The sequence below is a fragment of the Antedon mediterranea genome, chromosome 9 (assembly GCF_964355755.1).
Source record: "Antedon mediterranea chromosome 9, ecAntMedi1.1, whole genome shotgun sequence".
NCBI lineage: Eukaryota > Metazoa > Echinodermata > Crinoidea > Comatulida > Antedonidae > Antedon > Antedon mediterranea.
The window spans coordinates 8,063,273-8,083,059 of record NC_092678.1 but is presented as its reverse complement, the minus strand read 5'-3'; the positions used below and the strand labels follow the sequence as shown (position 1 = coordinate 8,083,059).

At 34.8% G+C, this 19,787-nt stretch overlaps 1 protein-coding gene and 1 long non-coding RNA gene across 2 annotated transcripts in view; one reads left to right on the top strand and one right to left on the bottom strand.

The window, feature by feature from the left end:
* The first annotated feature begins 8,331 nt into the window (after window positions 1–8,331).
* LOC140059414 (uncharacterized) overlaps window positions 8,332–19,787 on the top strand; it is a 43,832-nt gene continuing 32,376 nt past the window's right edge. Inside the window, exon 1 of the long non-coding RNA XR_011847181.1 lies at window positions 8,332–8,389. This is a non-coding gene — a long non-coding RNA (uncharacterized lncRNA). The remainder of the gene's footprint in view (window positions 8,390–19,787) is intronic.
* Window positions 9,804–18,118, bottom strand: LOC140059280 (uncharacterized). Its single transcript, XM_072105148.1, has 3 exons — window positions 15,159–18,118; window positions 13,491–14,826; window positions 9,804–10,476 (listed from the first exon to the last, which is right to left on the bottom strand). The coding sequence occupies exons 1-3, from the start codon at window positions 18,116–18,118 to the stop codon at window positions 10,087–10,089; spliced, it is 4,686 nt and encodes a 1,561-aa protein (XP_071961249.1). The 3' UTR covers window positions 9,804–10,086.

The following is a 19,787-nucleotide window of genomic DNA, read 5'->3' as shown; positions in this document are numbered from 1 at the left end:
GACTTTGTTTGAAATTTAAAGTTCAGATCTTGATCTGGCTTGCTTTGATTGCTATCACAGCAACGGATGTGTATCATATCGCTAAAAGCAACTATAAATAATTTATGCAGCTACCAGGAAAGTGTTTGTTAATTCATATTAATCAAAGTACTGCAATGAAGATACTGTTAGGATAATAATTATGAATTATGATATGTTAAGGTAAACAATGGAATAATTATAATAATTCAAAAGCCTTCGTTCGTTATTGAATAAACTCTGTTGAGAATTAACGATTAAGAAAAGTTTGTCAATACCAATAACAAAACTAAATTAAACAATATTTATATTATTATAATTCTTATTTTTACCAACCGACTTGTGTAAATGTAAAATGCAATTTAGGCTATTATTTTTTTTTTACTGTATTTAAAGATGTGTTGTCCCTGAAAAATATGAAAAATAACGATTTAAAATATCAGACTTTTATTAGGCCATTTTACAAATTACAGTTTTAATGAAGTTATTCAATTCCATTTAAAACAAAACAAAAACAGACTATATTTTTAAAGATATCATTAAAAGGTTTTGTTGAATCAAATCTTCCAAACATTATTAAACAAACTTTACAAAGTTTATTTAAAAATGATAAAGTGTCAGAAATCTGGTAGTTAGTTTGAAATGTATTGACATAATAGAGTAAAAAAAGCCTAAAGAATAATCATAAAGTATAGGTTTAGGCCTAAAAGCTGTTCCCACTAGGACGTAACGCAAGAATGTGAGAACAACGCAAGTAAGTTGACCAATCACAAGTGACAGTTTGGATGATCCATTGCGTCGTGATTGGTCAAATTACATATTTTGTGCTCACGTCCCTGCGTTCCATCCAAGTAGGAACCAAGTGTATGATATTAATATTAATAATAATTCAAAATTATTGTTCAATTTTGCATTAGGCCTAAGGGTTTTATTTTAGGATTTTAGCATGTCACTTTCAAACCTTTTTGTATTTGCAACAATTTCTATTTTATCCTTGTGTTTTTTAACTTCTAGTATATTTTATGGTATGTTGTATAAACTGCACATATATTAAATTGTGTGTTTATTTTTGTGCTATAATTATGATTTTTTTTAAATATAATTTATTTATTTTTTTTTAAATTTCTTTTCTAATGGTCTAAAATGTTTATAAAGTTTTTTAGTTGTCAAATATTAAAATTTCTTTGATGTGACAAGGATTGGTGGGTGAAAACATTCTTCTAAAATAGTATTATTTGTGTGCCTCTCTTGTTGAGAAATGAACTCTTTGCAACAGTGCAAACTACTTTAATTATTACCTCTATATAGTGCATGGAAGGGATGGACCTATTCTCATTCCTCAGCAGTATCTGCACATATTGTGTATTGAGTTATTTTAATCATTTTTTCAGTTATTGCAAGTGATCATATTAATTTTGTATCGAATATAATAATTTGTTAAGCCTTGAAAATAATCCTTTTTTTTTACTGTACTTTTAATCTTTCCTTTGTAATATGGAATATAAATAAATTGATGTTAATATTAGTTCAAAGAAGTGATAACTATGATTTTAGTGAAATATTCGAGCATATTCTATTGCTTGTTTTTTACATTTTGTAGATGAAAATCCAGTACTGAATAAGATAAGGCAATATGATATAATGATAATATTACTAAAATTATTTTTAAATTAATATGTTAATGTTTACTAAACCATTTAACATCATGTAAAATAAAATGACAAGTCATCTACCACAAAAACTACTTTATATTCTACTAGTGCTTCTATTACAATTACTTTCAGTTTGTTTTTTAATCAAAATGAGTTTACTAGTATTTGGTATGTTCCATTGTTGTTCCATGGAGGTCAGCCAGCTGATTGGAGATCAGGAGCTTTTTCTGGACAGTTTGTGGCACCTAATCAACAAATGGTATGTCTCATTTCCTACATAATTTCTGAATTCACAGTTTTGTAGATATAATAAATAATAATAATTAATATTTAGCTTATTTCTTATGATCCTTTTGTCATGTAAATATATTTGTCCAATAAAGTTAAAATGATTCAAAATCCTTCGTTCGTTATTGAATAAAGTTTGTCAATACCCGATCAATTCAATATAACAAAATAGATAAATTTATACAAAAAATGTTCATGATTTTATAAAGTAAAGCTATCTTGACACGAATATCATACACTGCCCCGCATTGAATGCATTACAATGTGGGAATCATATGTGCCATTTTGCAGAAAGTTGCGGGACATTGCACGACATGTATGCACAAAATTTGCGTCTGCATCCATATTCCTGAATGGTGCAATGTTGCGCATCATGGCTGCAGCCGTGCATGTTATTGTGGGAAATGACACGCATTTCACGACTAGTTCATGACACAGGTGATAATAATTTGTGCATACTTTACGCTGGTTTTTTAGGTAATAGGTTGCCCATGTAGACCATGTGACCTAGGGTATGGTGTGTAAACTATTTGTGACAACATTAAATGACACACACTGAATGCGGAACAGTGCGGACAAAAATGTGTGATAGTGTAAACGGGACATAAGTAATCATTATAATATATAACAAGTGTTGATTACTTCTTTATTTTAGGGAATGAGAACAGGTATGGCATACAATGAAGCAGGAGCACAGCAAATACATAGACCACCAACACAGCAAAATACAGATCCATTTGTAAGTAGTCTATCCACAATCCACAAAGCGCCACAGTCCAGTAAACGCCACAGTCCAGTAAATGCCACAGTCTAGTAAACGCCACAGTCTAGTAAGCTCTACAGTTCAGTAAGCGCCACAGTCCAGTATGCACCGCAGTCTAGTAAGCTCTACAGTCCAGTAAGCACCACAGTCCAATAAATGCCGCAGTCCAGTAAGCGCCACAGTCCAGTAAACGCCATAGTCTAATAAACGCCACAGTCTAGTAAGCTCTACAGTCCAGTAAGCACCACAGTCCAATATGCGCCATAGTATAGTAAGCGCCACAGTCCAGTAAGCGCCACAGTCCAGTAAGCGACACATTCCAGTAAGCGCCACAGTCCAGTAAGCGACACATTCCAGTAAGCGCCACAGTCCAGTAAGCGACACATTCCAGTAAGCGCCACATTCCAGTAAACGCCACAGTCTATAATAAGCGCCACCGTCCAGTAAGCTCTACAGTCCAGTAAACGCTGCAGTCAAGTAAGCGCCACAGTCCAGTAAGCTCCGCAGTCCAGTAAACGCCACAGTCCAGTAAGCTCAGCAATCCAGTAAACGCCACAGTCTAGTAAGCGCCACCGTCTAGTAAGCTCTACAGTCCAGTAAGCGCCGCAGTCCAGTAAGTTCTACAGTCCAGTAAGCGCCGCAGTCCAATAAGCGCCGCAGTCCAATAAGCGCCACAGTCCAGTAAGCGCCGCAGTCCAGAAAGCACTGCAGTCCAGTAAGCGCTGCAGTCCAGTAAGCGCCACAGTCCAGTAAGCGCCGCAGTCCAGTAAGCGCAGCAGTCCAGTAAGCGCCACATTCCAGTAAACGCCACAGTCTAGTAAGCTCTACAGTCCAGTACGCACCACACAAGTAAGCGCCACAGTCCAGTAAAAGCTCCACAGTCCACAAATTGCCACCCGTCCAATAAGTGCCGCAGTCCAGTAAGTGCCACAGTCCAGTAAGCGCCGCAGTCCAGTATGTGCCACAAATTCAAAGTTTTTTTATTAAAATTGACAATTATTTACCAATTATTATATGCTGTAGATGCCTTTATTTTTATAAATGTTTGAATCAATTTTGATAAAGTGAGAAAGAAATTTATTTCTACTATACTTTTTTTATATTTGCAGGGAAGTCTGTGAAGCTCACTGTGACAAATAAAGATATATATATATACACAAGTTAGTTCTTTTAAGAACTAAACATATTCATCTGAAAAAGAAGAAAATATAAAAATATTTAATCATAGCGACATAAAAAAAAACCGGAAATATCATAATTTACAGGATGTAGCAAACTGGTTTTTAATTAATAATATTTGTTACCAATGAATTATAAAAATTGTAATTGTCACCCAAAATCATTGTTTTCCTGACAAATTTCAGAAGAGGAAATATATCTTGAAACAACATATATTAAATCATTTTATATGGATAGAGTTACAATTAATTTAATGTAAACAATTAAAATTGTAATTGAGTTGTTTAAATATCTGAGAGAAATCCTCCTGTTTTCGATCATGCTAGTAATTCTGTAGAAAGTGAGTTTATATTTTTTATCTGGAGATGTCAATTACATTGTATATTATATAATTTTGTTATATAAAATGTTGGTTTTTAGATCAACAAATTATCCGTGTGTTTATACTATGATGCTAACATGATAAATTGTGAAATGGAAATATGAATAAATGTAACAAATATGTATTTTATAATAAATGAAATAGTAAAACTAAAACATAAATGCATTTATTTAATTAATTTGTATTTTATATTAAAATGAAATTAAAATTAAAGAGATACATACATTTGATAAATTTATATTTCATAACAAATGAAATAGTAGTTAAAATATTAAAGGGACAAACATAGGACCCAAGAAAGTGTCCCTTTAATTGGGGGTGTCCCCTAAATAGGGGTGTCCCAAAGGAGGGGGTTCAACTTTATGTAAATAAAATAAGGAATAGCCAACGTCTCTTATACAGTTGTTATTTTTTTGTTATGGTCATAGTATAAACACATTCAGGAAATTTTCAGTTTTTTAAAGTAATTCCGAAAATCTTTATTTTATTTATTTCTGATTCTTCATATTTCTTGTTTAATTGCTGCCATTGTTTTTAAAACATGAACCAAATACTTTGCCACCTGCTATACTGACCACATGTGCTCAATATGACCCGAAGTGACCCCATATTAATTAGTAAATTCAGTAACTGATTCATAATTGTAGATTAATTAACAGTTTTTTATAACGAGCAATAGATGGGTTACAAACAATTATTTGTTTATGAAACTTATATATAAAGAAAATTATCAATTTTTCCTTCGGTCCTATATTTTTATTTTTGTTATTATATGTTTTTGTTTATTATAATAATATATAATTATAAATGTATAATATTACTGTACTAAGACTATAAACATGTTTAGTATAATAGTATTGCATGCTATGTTGAACTCTATCCGTGTTTATATACAAGTATGTGTACCACTTATACAATAGACTATATGTTCAAACATTGTTGTTATGCCTTCATCTTTTGTAGACATATGACTACTGATTTATCTGAATAAGAAAATTGAGCAGAGGTATTTTTATAGACCTGGTTCACGCTAGAAATTTGTATGGAGTCATGGTTCACGCTAGAGAGTTGTTATCGGGAGCTAACCAATCGTGTCAGTCTGTGTAAGAAATTATCGATCTGATAGGGCGATCTCAATCTTCATTCTTGGTTCCAAAGACGAAACACAAGGACGTAACGCAAGTGATTTGACCAATTACAAGCGATGGATTATTCGAACTGTCGCTTGTTAACTCGCTTGCTGTGTGCCTCTAGTGTGAACCAATAGTCTCACTAATCTTAATCTGGTTATTATGATTGGAAACTGATTTTGATCAGCCCTAGTATGTATTGCAAATCAAGGTTACCGGTAAAATGACGTCAGTAATTTTGTGCATGTTAACAGGGGATTTGATTTATGCCCGTGATTGGTGACCGTGTGTAAACAGAGCCTTGGCAGTGGCATACTCATTGGGCATAGAAGTATGTTTAGCATAAATTTACTTTAAAGTGCGCAATATGTATGGCGACAACTGTATTATTCACTTACTCTGTTCTCTATCAGATTTACTTGTCATTATATCGGATATCGCCCTGAGACCTAGCAAAGTTATATCGGAGTTATAATCGGATATCCCGTAAGCGGTCACTTCCTGTACACGGCCAGTTTTCTCGGTCCCGAGGGTGGTCGCTTACGGGAGGTTCAACTGTATAAGCCTCATATTGTTATTGTCCGATTTTTGTAACGAATATTACATTTTGTTTGACGAAGTCTGGCAATTAAACATTTTAGGTAGGCCTCTTTGGAAGGAAAAAAGCGATAATATAATACTATATGCACATAGTATTAAGGTATCATTGTCTTATGGAGTCATATTAAGCAATTATGTCAACAAACAAAATGGTTAAAATTAAATTATGCCATAATAGTCTCGTAACATGCGTCTTTATTATATTATGTTATTAAAAAAATTCTATCTACTATAGTATAGAAATTTTCGAAAAATTGAAATACTAAAATGTCGACCCTTTTTGACGTTACATTGACATGCGCAGAATCGCATACAATTTCGACCTTTTTCTGTTTTGAGAAAACATCTGGAAAGTATGGAAATATACATGCATATATAGCAATATTAGTGCATATTAAATGAAATTAAAAAACGCCATATTTTGGGTGATTTTTTTGGTTACTATGACTCTGTTGTTGCAAAACAATATATGCGCATATATAGCGATATAATCGCATAATTATTGCATTTTAAAAAATCGATATTTTGGGCATTTTTCGAAAAAATCCCTGTACTATAATAGTACAGGGATTTTTTCAGAAAATGGCAGAATTTCGACACTTTTATTTTTCGACAAAACTGTGTATTATGGCTCTATACGTTGTTGCAAAGCAATATATGCGCATACATAGCGATATTATCGCATATTTATTGAATTATAGAAAGTCGAAATTTTGCCATTTTTTGGTCAATTTTCGAAAAATTACCAAATTTCGACCCCTTTTTGTAACATAACTAGTTACTATGACTCTATAAGATGATGATAACGCAATAGGCCTATATGTGCATATATGGCAATATTATTGCATTATAATTGAATTTTAAATAGTCGATATTTTGGGCATTTTTAAAAATATCTCTGTTTTCGAAAATGACCAAATTTAGACTCTTTTATTTGTTTACATAACTAGTTACTATGACTCTATAAGCTGATGATAACGCATATTATGTGCATATATGGCAATATTATTGCATATAATTGAATTTTAAAAAGTCGCCTTTTTTGAAAAAATCCCTGTAGGCTACTATAACAGGCCTACACGGACATTTTCGAAAAATGACCAAATTTCGACCCTGTTATTTGTTGACATAACTAGTTACTTTGACTCTAAAAGATCATGATAACGCAATATATATTGAATTATTACCTTTTTACTCTACACTGAACAACAACTGTGTTTTTCTTTATGAATGAGATGACTCCGAATCAGGCTTTTTTTTCCCAAAAGTCATGTCTGGTTATTATAGGCTAATGAAAGTTACGATGTCAAAATTAACATTTAAGTAAAATTGTGTACAATTTATTATCTGGCATAAGATCTTTGTCAATAGTAAGTGTGTAACTAGACTTGCCCCAAGTCTGTCTTTTTATGTAAGTCCACCAGTTGGCTCTTTCGATGTTTGTCTGAAATAGTTTCAAGTCAAGTAGTATACATATGAAACGCCATATGTGCCAAAAGATATATCCTTTTATTAATATTCAGTAAAACTCCGTCTATAACCTAGACCTTACATTCATCAACTTGTTTCCCATTAATTAAGTATGAAACTAAATAAAACATTTTTCTCTCTTTGGTTTGGTGTGTGCCTCTCTTCATATACATATATATATATATAAATCCAAAGGCAAATTACTGAAAAAAATGACAATGCTGTGGGTATCAGTGGCTGGATCTCAATGGAGATACAAAAATAAAAAGCGAAAAGCTAAATCAAAACGATAAAGTAAACAGCCAGAAAAGTTAGCAGAGCTTTCGGGCAACACTAGCCCTTCATCAGTGCAAGTGCATACATATGCATATATTATGCATTATATGCATAAAATACATAAGTAAATAAGGGTTAGCACACTACCAGTGTCTAACTAATACTCCTGTTATATTACCATTATATTCGTTTTCTCATTTAGAATGTTAAATTCTTGCAAACATTCTTAAACAATTACGTTACCTTCAATTGCATTTATCTTTTGTTCTAAAAAACCTTTCTATACTTTCTTGGATAATAATCAATAGTACAAATAGTCAATTCACAATAATTACTGTTTATCTTCAATCTATTTATGTAATTGCTTATGTGAACAAAACAATTAAATATTAATATCAACCATTAGCAAAGTAATACAGCTGGTGAACTGATTTATCTAAATTATTTAAACTCTTTTGCAACAACACTAAAAGAAACAATATTATGTCAAACGTTGAGATGACTTTGGGAGATAAAGTTTACTACGCACATCACGGTACTGAATTGCGTAAGAAGATGTTTGTCTTTAAAGTGGTAATAATATTGGTGGAGTTATCGATTTCTAGTTGTGCTGATGTTGGTTCAAATTCCGGTATGATTACTTCTCTTAATATTTATCATTTTTAATAAATATTATAATATAGTAGGGTATTATAATAATTGATGGCCTTTTCTGAATTTGTGGCAGGTCTAACCATCCTTATTTTACAACATTTATTATTCTATGATGTTAATGAACAAATAGTAAAATTTGAATTTCAAGAGTATTTCTCATTTGTTCAAGAACTATATTGTTCATCGTCACCTTTCGATGTATCCACACACTTAAGGCCGGTTCCCACTGAGCACTACACGCGCGTCAAGCGTCAAAACAAAGAAGCTTGAAAAAGTTGCCCATTTTGGGGAGCAACAACTGAAAAGTTAACATATACTATATACCGCATTTCTAAGCTGTTTGCGAGCTGTACAGTCTTAAGATAATTTCATAAATTTGTCAAAACACATTAAAGCATTATTTTAGTTCCCAGAATATATAACATTTTATCACTATTGTTACTGGTGCAAAATATTTTCCATAGATCTATCTCATTATGCTAAATTAAACAAAACACGTCTCAATTTCCCCGCATCATCACCATCATTTCGTCGTCGGTCGTCGCAATCCGTCGCAGAGACAGTACATTAAATTTTCTGTGTAGGTCTAGGCCTATATGGTTACAAGAGAAACGGAGACAATGGCTATATAAAGCTAATTTACATATTATTCAGGTGTAAGCAAATATAACACCCTCTTTTCGTTAAAGTAATACAATTAAAATTTTCCTTTAGTGTCAAATTTTTTACTTTAATAAATCATCACAATAAAACACCTTCTACTTTAAATTACCATCTGTATTATTGCAAAATGTTCATTTATATGATTCATATATATGGTTTCCTCAAATACTCGACCAGGATCTTGTCTCTACAGAGTGCAGTGCTTCCCCTCGCTGCAAACTTGTAAGAGGGTGTGTTCCAAAGTACTAGTTTTGGGGATTGTAATTTCTTGAGTAGATTCGGCATATTTTTGTCGCCGCCGAACATACAGCTTCCATTTTCATTGCGTTAATATCACATACGATTGTTACGTCACACTTTATAATATTTGACTGGTTTTGATTGGCGGACATAGCTTCCATTTTGTATGCGTATTATCACATACGATTGTTACGTCACACTTTATAAGATTTGAATGGTTTTGATCGCCGGACATCACTTCCATTTTGTATGCGTATTATCACATACGATTGTTACGTCACACTTTATAATATTTGACTGGTTTTGATCGCCGGACATCGCTTCCATTTTGTATGCGTATTATCACATACGATTGTTACGTCAAACATTATAAGATTTGACTGGTTTTAATCGCCGGACATCGCTTCAATTTTCGTTGCGTATTATCACATACGATTGTTATGTCACACTTTATAAGATTTGACTGGTTTTAAACTATTCTCCCACCTGATATTAACAATAAATATCAACAAATAAAATATGGCAAATACAATGCCGCAACTCAACAATATATATTCATTACTGAACTGATCCTCTTACAACTTGAATACACATTAGAACAATCATTTAAATTAACTTGTATATCTTTTCTGGAACAAATTGAAGATATTAATAGTAATTTTACTGATACTTCTGTTAAATAACGTCAAACAATAACATAAAGTTCTTAATTAAATCATATTCTCTATAGAAAACTCTGTATAAGTCAACTTATTGATTAAACAAACACTACTACAAATCAAGTCTATCTATTGGCTTAATCGTTCTACTACTACGCCTTGGATTGTTCTCCTTTGGCTTTTTCTCATTACCACTAATTTCACAAGACTTGTACACTGACTGTGGAAGGATGTTACTCCCACCGTCCAACTCTAGGTTATGTAATCTTTGTATAGCCCGTACTAAATTACCCTTACATGTTTTTAATTCAAAACATCGGGTCACTCCGTCCCTTCCAGGAAATTCTTTAGCAATACGTCCCAGGGGCCATTTCATGCGAGGTATATTATCCTCACGGATTAATACAAGCGAACCTAATCCAACATTACCCTTACTCTTAAATTTGTTTATTGTGGGAGGTAAATTTCTCAAGTATTCCTTGCTCCATACTTCCCAAAACAACTCTAGTCTTGTTTACTTACTTGTTTACTTACTTGTTTCCGGAGCTCAGCAATGCTGGGTCCGGAGTCGAGGCTAGGCTATGCCTATAAGCCCCTCTTGATAATTACATCAACTCTTGAATATGGCGCAAATTTAAGAGGGTGGTTGGACCATGCCCGTTCAAGACCGGACTTAAATTGATTGGTTGATCTTGAAGCTACTACATCCTCCGATAACGAATTCCATAATATAATAGCTTTTCGACCAAATGAGTCCCTCATCCAATTTGTGCGTGAGAACTTAAATTTTAATTTAAAAGAATGACCACGTGTTCTAACATCTTCATCACGCTCAAAAAAAGAATCAGCAGAAATACTATCCACTCCATGTAAAATTTTAAAAATCTGTATCAAATGAGCTCTTTGCCTTCTGTATGCGAGAGTAGGTAGGTTGAGAATTTTCAGCCTTTCTGAATAAGGTAAATGACGAATGGAAAAAATAAGCTTGGTGGCACGTTCTTGGACTTTTTCCAATAGGTCTTCCTCCTTACAATGTAGCGAGTTAAAAACAACGTTGCAGTATTCCAAGGTCGGACGAATAATAGCTTTATATAAACGAAGAAACCCATCCATATTTAAAAACTTGAAAGCTCGATATACCATGCCCAACTTCCGATTTGCTCTCATTGCTACATCTGCCACATGTACATTAAAAACAAGTTTAGAGTCAATAGTAACACCGAGGTCTTTTTCATGATCAACTTCATTCAATAAGAAACCACGCATGGCATACAGATGTTTGTTGTTTTTCTTCCCAAAGTGCATTACTTTGCACTTACCCTCGTTAAAAGGTAATTGCCATTTGTCAGACCAGTCACATGCTTTCTCTAAATCTTCTTGTAGAACTTGAGCATCATTCACAGTGTTAACTACTCTATACAATTTAGTATCATCTGCAAACATGCGTACAGAGGAGGAAATAACAGAAGGTAAATCATTTATAAACATAATGAAAAGAACAGGTCCAACGACGCTTCCTTGCGGGATACCACTACGAACATCAGCCCAATCTGAAACACATCCATTGACACTAACCCGTTGTTGTCTATCGTTAAGAAATTCTTGAAACCAGTTTAGAAGTTTACCTCTAATACCCAATGCACTCATTTTCAGAAGGAGTCTATGATGAGGCACACTATCGAAAGCCTTCTTGTAGTCAAGGTAGATACAATCAAAACAATCCTGATTATCAAAATAAGAAAACCAGTTTTCAAGAACATCAAGTAATTGTAAAGCACAGGAACGACCTTGCCGGAAACCAAATTGCTCATAACAAATAAGTGAGTGATGTTCAAGAAAGTCCAATAATTCCTTCCTGATAATTCTCTCCATAATTTTACCAACTACCGAAGTTAAACTCACAGGTCTATAGTTGCTTGGGTCAGACTTCACTCCTTTTTTAAAAATCGGTACCACTGTAGCCCGTTTCCAACTATTAGGGACGGCTCCTTCTTGAAACAATTTCGTAAAAATAATATGGAGGGGATAGCAAATGATATCCTTTAGTTCGACTAAGATGCGTGGGTGAATACCATCAGGTCCAGCTGTTTTAGTAATATTCAACGTTGATAAAATATTTAAGATTTCGTCACAAGGAAAGTCAACTTGAGATAAAAAATCCTCTGAAATGTCATCAATAGCCGGTACATTCGAAAAATTTTCATCGACAAATACACTACTAAAAAACGTGTTTAGCAACTCAGCCTTATCCTTGTCATCAGACACATGCCTTCCATTACTATCAGTTAAGTTGGGTATACCAGACTTTATATTGATCTGAGAACTGAGATACCTCCAAAAAGACTTTTCATTAGATTTGATCTCAATTGCTATTTTATTTTCGAAGTCAGATTTACTACATCGAATCAGATCTACTGTTTGATTTCTTACTTGGACAAACTTCGACCATTTTGCTGACACACATACTTTTTGTTTTCTCTTGGCCTTTACATACTGTTTCCAACATTTATTCTTTTTGGCAATCTGCTTTTCAATTTTTTTGTTCATCCAAAGAGGTTTTCTTCCGTGGCAAACCTTCCTCATCGGGATACACTCATCAATATTCTTCGCAAGAATATGCTCGAATTCGTCCCACGATTGAATACCTGATTTGTCATTGAAAACCACATCCCAATCTACCAAACCAATTTTCTCGCGCAGCAAATCATAGTTACCATGCCTGTAACTTCGAATATTTGGTTCAATTCTGTCATCTCTTACAAGATCCAATGAAAATTGTAACACCATATGGTCGCTTTTACCCAGTGGTGGAGACTGCATAATGCCATTTATAGTATTCTCTTTGTCTGTAAAAACCAGATCCAAAACATTGGGTGTTTCGCCTTCTCTGTATCTAGTAGGTTCCATAACGTGTTGAATTAAAAATAGATCGTTGATGGTGTCAAAGAAACTTCTGCTGGAATCTCCATCTTCCGAAGACACACAATTTAATTCCCAGTTAATACTTTTATAGTTAAAATCGCCGACAACGATTAAATCAGAAAAAGATGATTTATATACTTCACGGAACAATGAGTTCAGCTTGATATTATTATCCATACTACAAGTCGGGCTACGGTAAACACAACCTAATAAAAGATCCGTTTTTACTTCTTTTACTCTAACCCAAACTGACTCTACAAACTTATTCTTCTTAAAGAAAATTTGAGAAACTGAAATTCCATTTCTGACATAAATTAAAACACCACGACCAGAAGTAAAATCCTCATTCGAAAAAAATGCTTGGTAACCTTGGACACGAAATTCATTTATCAGTGGCGGGTACAAACAATGCTTTGGTAAAATCTCTGTCAATGCAATAAAATCAACTTTTTCTGAAACCAAACGGGAAAGTAACTCTGACTTCTTATTTAGAAAACCATCACAATTTGAGTACCAAAAGTTAAATTTCTGATTGGAAAACGTACTTTCTTTTAAATTAGAGAACTTTCTGTTTTTATTTTCTTTATTGGGAACTTCTAGTCTTCTCTGTCGCACAAGTTCTCTTTCACACAAATTCGCTCTCGTTATCTCTACTTCAAGTTCAGATATTTTATTTTGGAATCCTGCAACCTTGCCTATTAAAAAATGAGAAGGGGTTAAGGCCTTTGGAGTGTCTACCTCATCTCCAACAAAGGTTAATGGCCTAGAATTCACACAAGCTTCTACCTCTTGCAATGATGTTTCGAGTTCTGTTCTTTTGAGACATTTACTTCCAATTGACTTTTTTAGAGCTCCTTTAATGGAGCGAACAAGACGCTCCCACCATCCTCCCCACCAAGGAGATCTGGGAGCAATAAATTTCCACTTCGGACCCTCCTCACCGAAAAGGGTGGATAACTCTGTCCGAGCACCTACAAATGTTTTAGCATTATCAGAATAAAATACCGATGGAACACCACGTCTAGATGTGAATCGCCTCAACGCTAACATACAATCTTTTTGAGTTAAGGATTCAGTCAGTTCTAAATGGACTGCTCTTACCACTGCACACGTAAACAATAGTATGTCAAACTTAACATGCGGAAAATCAAGGCAGAAGAGTGGTCCGGCATAATCCAAACCAGTGACCGTAAATGGGGGTGCCTGGTGCACTCTCAATTCCGGAAGTGGTGCTGCTACTTCATTGCATGCCAGGGAATCAACTTTTTGGCATGGCATACACCGTTTTTTAACGGACTTCATTAACTTTCTGACACCAAGTATCCAATATGTATTTCTTAATACATTGATAACTGTGTCAACACCTGCATTTTGTAATTTAACATGAAATGATCGAATTAACAATGTTGTGAAATGGCCTTTAGGTAGAATGATAGGGTGTTTCTCATCATAAGAAAGGTCTGCCTGCTGCAGACGACCTGTAATTCTTAACAACCCGTCAGGTCCCATAAATGGACGTAATTTAGAGAGTGGAGAAGAGCCACTTATAGATTTACCACTCTTTAACGAATCTAGTTCTTGCCCAAATGCAACTTCTTGTTGCTGTTGAAATAAACAAAGTTTAGCCATAGCCAGTTCATCATGAGAGAAGTTTTCTGGAAAGTCACATGGACCTTTCAACTTTTTGACAAACCTTTTACACAATGCAGTTATTCTAACTGCTTTATCTAAAGTACCCCATCTAAGAACATCAAATATTCTGACATTTGGGGGACATAATTCTACTAGCAAAGCTGACTGTGTTTCTGGCTTTACATTTTCTTTTTCTTCTAATGAAACACTATGAGTAGGCAAATCAAACTTATTAGCTAACCACGCTGGACCATCAAGCCAAATACCAGATGATACTAAGTCTCCTGCAGAGATACCCCTAGTTAACAAATCTGCAGGGTTGTGTTTCCCAAGTGTTTATCTGTGAAAGGTTACGAATTTCTATAACCCTGTTTCTTACAAAGGTATCCCACCTTGCTGGATCTCATTGAATCCAGCCTAATGTCACTGTGGAGTCTGTCCAAAATCTACAAATTACATTCTGAAGTCTCAATGCGTCTCTTACAAAAACTACTAACCTAGCAGTAAGAAGGGCACCTAATAATTCCAAACGAGGAAGTGAAACTTTTTTCACTGGAGCGACTCTCGCTCTAGATGTGACAAATGAAACTTTAAATCCATCAGACTTTGGGATACGAAGCGTCACCAAACCCATGTAACTCAATATCCGACATATCTGACCATAACAATGCGGGAGTATAGCATCTAGGGATTTCCCAATTTCGTAAAGACTCTAATCCAGCTATCCACTTGTCAAACCTTTGCTGAATAATCTCTGGGGTATGTTCATCCCATCCTAAATTTAATAACCAAATATCTTGTAACAACTCATCAAACTCATTAAAGAACATCTCTGTTACCTTTGTGTTATTAGAGTTCCAGGATGTGAGGGGGAATTTCCCTTGGGCCATGATTTCTTTTGCCTGTTGAAACAATAATAATGCATCCTCATAATAGTCAGCTCCTGTGAGCCAGTCATCTACATAAAGGTTATCCTGTAGTTCTGTAATGGGGAGGCAGCTTGGGTACTTTGTCAAATGGTGGCGAATTGTGGCATTTAATAAAAATGGGCTACTAGCATTGCCAAATGGCACTCTCAGAAATTTCATTGTTCTGATTTTGTCCTCCCTTTTCCAAAGAAACCTATGGACATTTTGGTCATCCTTATGGACCTTGATTTGCAAAAATGCCTTTGTAATGTCAGAGGTTAATCCAATTTTCCACCTTCGGAACCGTAATAAAATGTCAACAAGTCCTGGTATAAGTGGGGGCCCCGTTTCTAGGCAATCATTCAGTGAAATCCCATTATTGCATTTAGTAGAGGCATCAAATACCACCCTAACCTTGGTTGTAAAACTGGCATCTTTCACTACTGGGTGATGGGGAAGGTAATAAACAATACCACTATCTGTGGTGTCAGCTTCAGCAATTATGCCTAATCTCTCCATTTCAGAGATAGAGGCCTCATATTTTTCACCTAATTCTTTGTCTTTAGCAAGCCTCCTACTCAGACTATTTAACCTCACCTTCGCTATCTCTCTATTATTTTGAAGGCACTCTTTCATACCCTCTTTCCATGGTAACTTAACTTCATATCTCTCATTCACCAGACGTATGCTCTCATTGAACTCTTTCAGTACAGCATCTTGCACTCCATCACTTGGTTTTACTCCAATTGTTTCTAGGTCCCAGAATTTGTTCAATCTGTCATCGGATATGTCTGTAATGCAAAGCAACTGTGGGGATACATTAACATTATGATTACGAGTAACATTTATATTGTCATTCAAATTCCATCTCCCTGAGATAACCCAACCGAAAACAGTGTCTTGGGCTACCAGACCCTCTGGAAGATTGTGTATGCCACGTCCCATAAATTGCCAATAATAATCTAAGCCCACTAAAATGTCAACATGGATCTCCCTCTCTTTGTCATAGTCATCTGCTAATGGGAGATGGGCTACTGCTTTCAAGGAGGACTGTGGAACCTTAGCTCTAAACATGGGTGCACATATCGATTTAACTTCAATGCAATTAATTATTTCCCACCCACCATATTTATTTTCAACATTTAATTTGTAAATATTCCTAGTTTCATTTTGGGAGGGCTTACCTTCACCAAAGGCAGCAAATGCAAATGATTTGGATGTTAACCATACAGGTCCTACCTTATTTACAACATTACTTGATACATACGTGTTATCAGAACCTGTGTCAAACATGACAGTTACTAGACAGTCACCTTTACTACCTTTAACTCTGACTTTAGCAGTCTGTAAGACAGTATGACTATGAGGAATGTCAGTGTTCGAATGAGTTGTAGTTGCAGCTTGGACTAATGGTTCTGTAGTTGCAGCTTGGACTACTGGTTCTGTGCAAACTGGAACCGGAGTGGCTGTCTGTGTTGTTCCTTTCTGGCAGATAATTTCATGATGAGGTCCGTTACAACTGCGACATTTGAAACTGCATTTCCTTGCAAAGTGGCTAGTGTTCAAACATTTGAAGCAGGCGTGTGCTTCCTTAATCACATTCGATTTCTCAGCATATGTCATCGATCTAAGTCGTCTGCATTTCCACGAGCTATGATTTGTCCTATTACAAAATATACAGTTCTTGATTTTACGTGCAACAGCAACTGTAGCCGGCATAGCTGAAACTGTTCCTTGATTTTGCACACTTCCTGAACTGTGAACCGTATTTGCAAACCCTTCAGAACGTTCGCGACGCTCAATCTCTGATTTCAAAAATCCCAGTAAATATTTTAAGTCTGCTTCCTTACCGATTCCTGATCTTGCCCATTCAAGGCGGATTTCTGGAGGTAAGCGTGATAAAATAAGGGGAGTCAGTATTATGCCATATTTTTCTCCATTGACCCATAGTGCTTCTAATGATTGGACATGTCCATTAAGTTCATCTCGAATAGACCACAACTCCGCTGCGGTTGAAGCCTGACTTGTATTGACATTGATATTAATGAGTGCCTGAATATGTGAAAAGATTATACGCTCTGGTCGACCAAACCGAGCTTTTAGTGATTGAATTGCAATATCATAATTTATGTCTGTCAGCGCTAAACCTGCAATGCTGTTCAAAGCTTCTCCTGACAAAAGGTTTTTTAAATATGTGAATTTATTAACTTTGGGAATGGTAGTGCTATCCACTACAGCACAAAATTGATCCCAAAATGTCTGCCATTCAGATATTTCACCAAAAAATTTCTTTATTTCAAATTTAGGTAGCTTTGTTGTATTATTAAGACGACTGCCAATACCGTTGGTAGTGTCATTATTATCGTTACTCGAGCTCACGTGTAACTGTGACTGCTCGGAAAGTTCAGCTATTCTATTTATTGCTTCCAATTTTGTCCTTAACAAACGAGAACGAAAATCGTAGGCCTCACCAATGTTGTCATTTAATTGATCGTCCGATAGCTTTTCTTCTACCTGGCTCTGGACGGCGTCCAAAGCTTCGACTCGTTTGTCTAACTCTCCTACCTGGAGAGTCAGACTAGCCGATGTGGTACTCGGACTGTTTATCATCGTAGCCAGTTGGGTGGCTTCCCGCGTCGCCCATCCACGGGAGGCTGATCGTGTTTTCAATAATTTATCCATAATATTACCTGATTCGTTGGTATCTTTATCCCGATCGTTATCATCCAAATTCTAGGCCTAGTAGATCAGGGAGGTTTCGGCACCAATTTTAATGACTCGAATAAATATATCGACCACTATTATCAGTAAAGTGAAGTTTATTGATACTCTATACTTCAACACAACATAACATGACAACGTTTCAACCCAACCTGCGTGAACACACCACGCTGTCCAAAAACCCCCAGGTAATTTCAAATTTCAAATTTCAAATTTCAACAAATGTAACTTGCGTGTTCAAATTTTTTTTTAAATCTATATAAATCATAACACATCATATTTGATGGCAGTGAATTTTATAATTTTACTAATTATTATTGTGTATAAATAATTTCATAGTTATGCAATTATATTATATTTAGTATACAGTAGGCCTATGCTGTAGTTTAAAGGTCAATAACCATACTATCGGTCATTCTTGTACAAAATATGCCATTAGATTGGATAGAAACACACATGTTTTAAACAATTTAAAAAGAAAAAAAATGTATAAGACCACAATTTTCAAAGTTATATTATTATTATAATTATATTATTATATTTGACTAATAGTTCAAAGGTCAATAGTTGTAGAATCGGCCATTTTTCGTTAAAACATTTCATTATAATAAATATGAATGTATAGTTTCTGAACAATTTGAGCCCTATTTCGTGTCTCTCCGATTATTGGTTACTGAGATACGATAAATCAAGGTCAAAGGTCAAAATGTCAGAAATAAGACTTGCATCCATTTTTTTAGAAAATGTGTCATTAAAGTGAATATAAAAACATATATTTAAAACATTTTGAGACCAAAATTAATTATCTGTGACTAGTGGTTCTCGAGATATAGGGTAATTATAAAAAATAGCCGCCATTTTTAATTATGCAAATTAAGGGCTTAGATGGCCGAATTTTGCTTGGGATCCGCCATATTCGTAATCAGCGAGGTCGAAATATCCTAAATCAAGTGGATCCCAGCTTCTACCCAAAAATGCTTCTTGATTCGTTTTCTAGGCCGTTTTTTTAGAAATGGAACCTGTCTATAACTAACTTACTCCTGATTTTACAGAATAATGCAAAATATTTAATAACTAGGTGAATGAATGGGTTAATTTTGATGGATTTTTTATCTAGTATAAAAGAAAAATAATAAAAATCTGGCATAGCTGCCTTAACCAGCCAGACATAGGTAAAAATCAGGAGGCGAAAGAGAAATACTTACATAAAATTTTTACTAATTAGCAGTCTTGTCCAAATAATGGTGCATAACGATGACGTTCAATCCATACACCAAATTCATCATTAGTGTGCCGCTGATGAAATATTTATTTTGCTCATTTTGACTATGCGGTATGGAAGAACATATGATACCAAAACCGCATATGGTAGTCAACTCACGTAACGCAACGTCATATTTGACATTTGTCTTCTTTTTGCAAGAATCATGGCCGCTCCTGTTCGCACCTCAATCTCAACCCAAAACATTCACCCTCTCGGCATTGCGGCGGTAATCTTTATTTGCAGCAGCGATTTCAAGTTAAGTGCAAAAAGTACAGCAGTAGTGCCGAACTTATGTATTGAATCTCCGGCCCACAAATCATATAATTATTGAACTGTATTTTCGGGTCAGTCTAATTACCGAAAAAA